Source organism: Priapulus caudatus, unplaced genomic scaffold (assembly GCF_000485595.1).
Source record: "Priapulus caudatus unplaced genomic scaffold, Priapulus_caudatus-5.0.1 Scaffold177, whole genome shotgun sequence".
Classification (NCBI taxonomy): Eukaryota; Metazoa; Priapulida; class Priapulimorpha; order Priapulimorphida; family Priapulidae; genus Priapulus; species Priapulus caudatus.
The window spans coordinates 43,414-44,951 of record NW_014577238.1 but is presented as its reverse complement, the minus strand read 5'-3'; the positions used below and the strand labels follow the sequence as shown (position 1 = coordinate 44,951).

Here is a 1,538-nt window from a genome sequence, read left to right as displayed (position 1 = left end):
ACACACACACACACACACACACACACACACACACACACACACCACCACCACCACCACACACACACACACACACGGACGCACGCACGCGCGCGCACACGCACACACGCACACACACACACACGCACGGGCGTACGCACGCACACACATACATACAACACACACACGCACGCACACACACGCGCGCACACATTCACATGCACGGACGCACGCACGCACGCACGCACGCACGCACGCACACACACACACACATACAAGCGCACGCATACGAGCACGCACACCCACACACACAACACACGCGCACGCACACAGCCACGCGCGCACGAATTGGCAAAAAAGTGATACTATACGCAATATAGGAATAATACCGAGCTTATAATATTCAAACATAGAAATATTATGTTCTGTGGATAGCCTGTGAATGACAGGCCTCATCCGTTCTATAGGCATCACCGCTTTACCAATAGGTGGCGCCTGCACGATCGCATGTGAATGTATACGTAATGTAATGACATTTTACTTAGTTTTACTAAACCCTAAGAATGCTATAAACATAATATATATATATATATATGCCTATAGCCAATCCAATAGCAGGCTTTTAACTTGCAGGGTTTACTTCTCTCGACGCCCTTGACCTTGGCTTCCGCGTCACGCTAGTAGAAGATGCATCGCGCGGAGTAGTCGATGACAGCATAGCCGCCATGAGAACCGCTCTGCTAGACAAGGGAGCTGCCATCGTCAATTCAACTAAGGTGGGTGGGCGCCTGCGGTACACGTCTGGGTCACCGATCTCTATGTATCAACTATGTTAGTTTTATTAACTATCTGTATGTTAGTATATAGAGATAAGTGTTCTGCGTGCCCTGGTTGTGTACAGCGCCCCTTGAGGTTGAGCAGGGATTGTATTATGCCACTCCTGAGGGTTTTGGCTATAATTTCAACAATATTTGCCCATCTGCATGTTCCTATTGATACCCATGCGAGCAATGTTCATTGTGCAGACTGCTTACGATGCATATTAGCTCGGCTCACAAAACGCAAAATGATCGGGTTTTTTAACACTTATTTATCTACATGGACCTCTTACCTATCTTTTTGAACACTTTTAACAACTTTACACCATGTATTTTTTCATTTATTTATTTATTCATTACACAGAATTCCACAAAATGCTCTGTTATAATGTTAGTTTGCGTTAAAAACGGCGTCATTGGCGACGTTTCACATTGGCGACAGAGGGTCGTTTCTTATTTAATAATTTAAGAGGAGAAGGATTGCAATATCTTATACTTAGTTTTAGTTATAATATGGACGAATTTGTCCTAAAATAAAAATTGTTTGGTTAAATAGCAGTTAGGTATTAATATAATTGCACTTTTGTGATTAGGGCCGGTCTGTATAACGTGCAAAATACAAATGCACAACTTTTTCAGTTGCAGCACAATCGCGCGCTGTCATATCAACGGGAAAAATTAAAGATTTCTAAATTCACTGTTGTGTTATGACCACAGAAATAATATAGATAGTCTATCTATATT

At 43.0% G+C, this 1,538-nt stretch overlaps 1 protein-coding gene across 1 annotated transcript in view; it reads left to right on the top strand.

Annotated features, from left to right (window-relative positions):
- Positions 1-1,538, top strand: part of LOC106806737 — a gene marked incomplete in the record, with an annotated part of 14,410 nt that overhangs the window by 7,626 nt on the left and 5,246 nt on the right. The window contains 1 exon segment of the mRNA XM_014808781.1: positions 610-752. Coding sequence (XP_014664267.1) covers positions 610-752 — 143 coding nt within the window.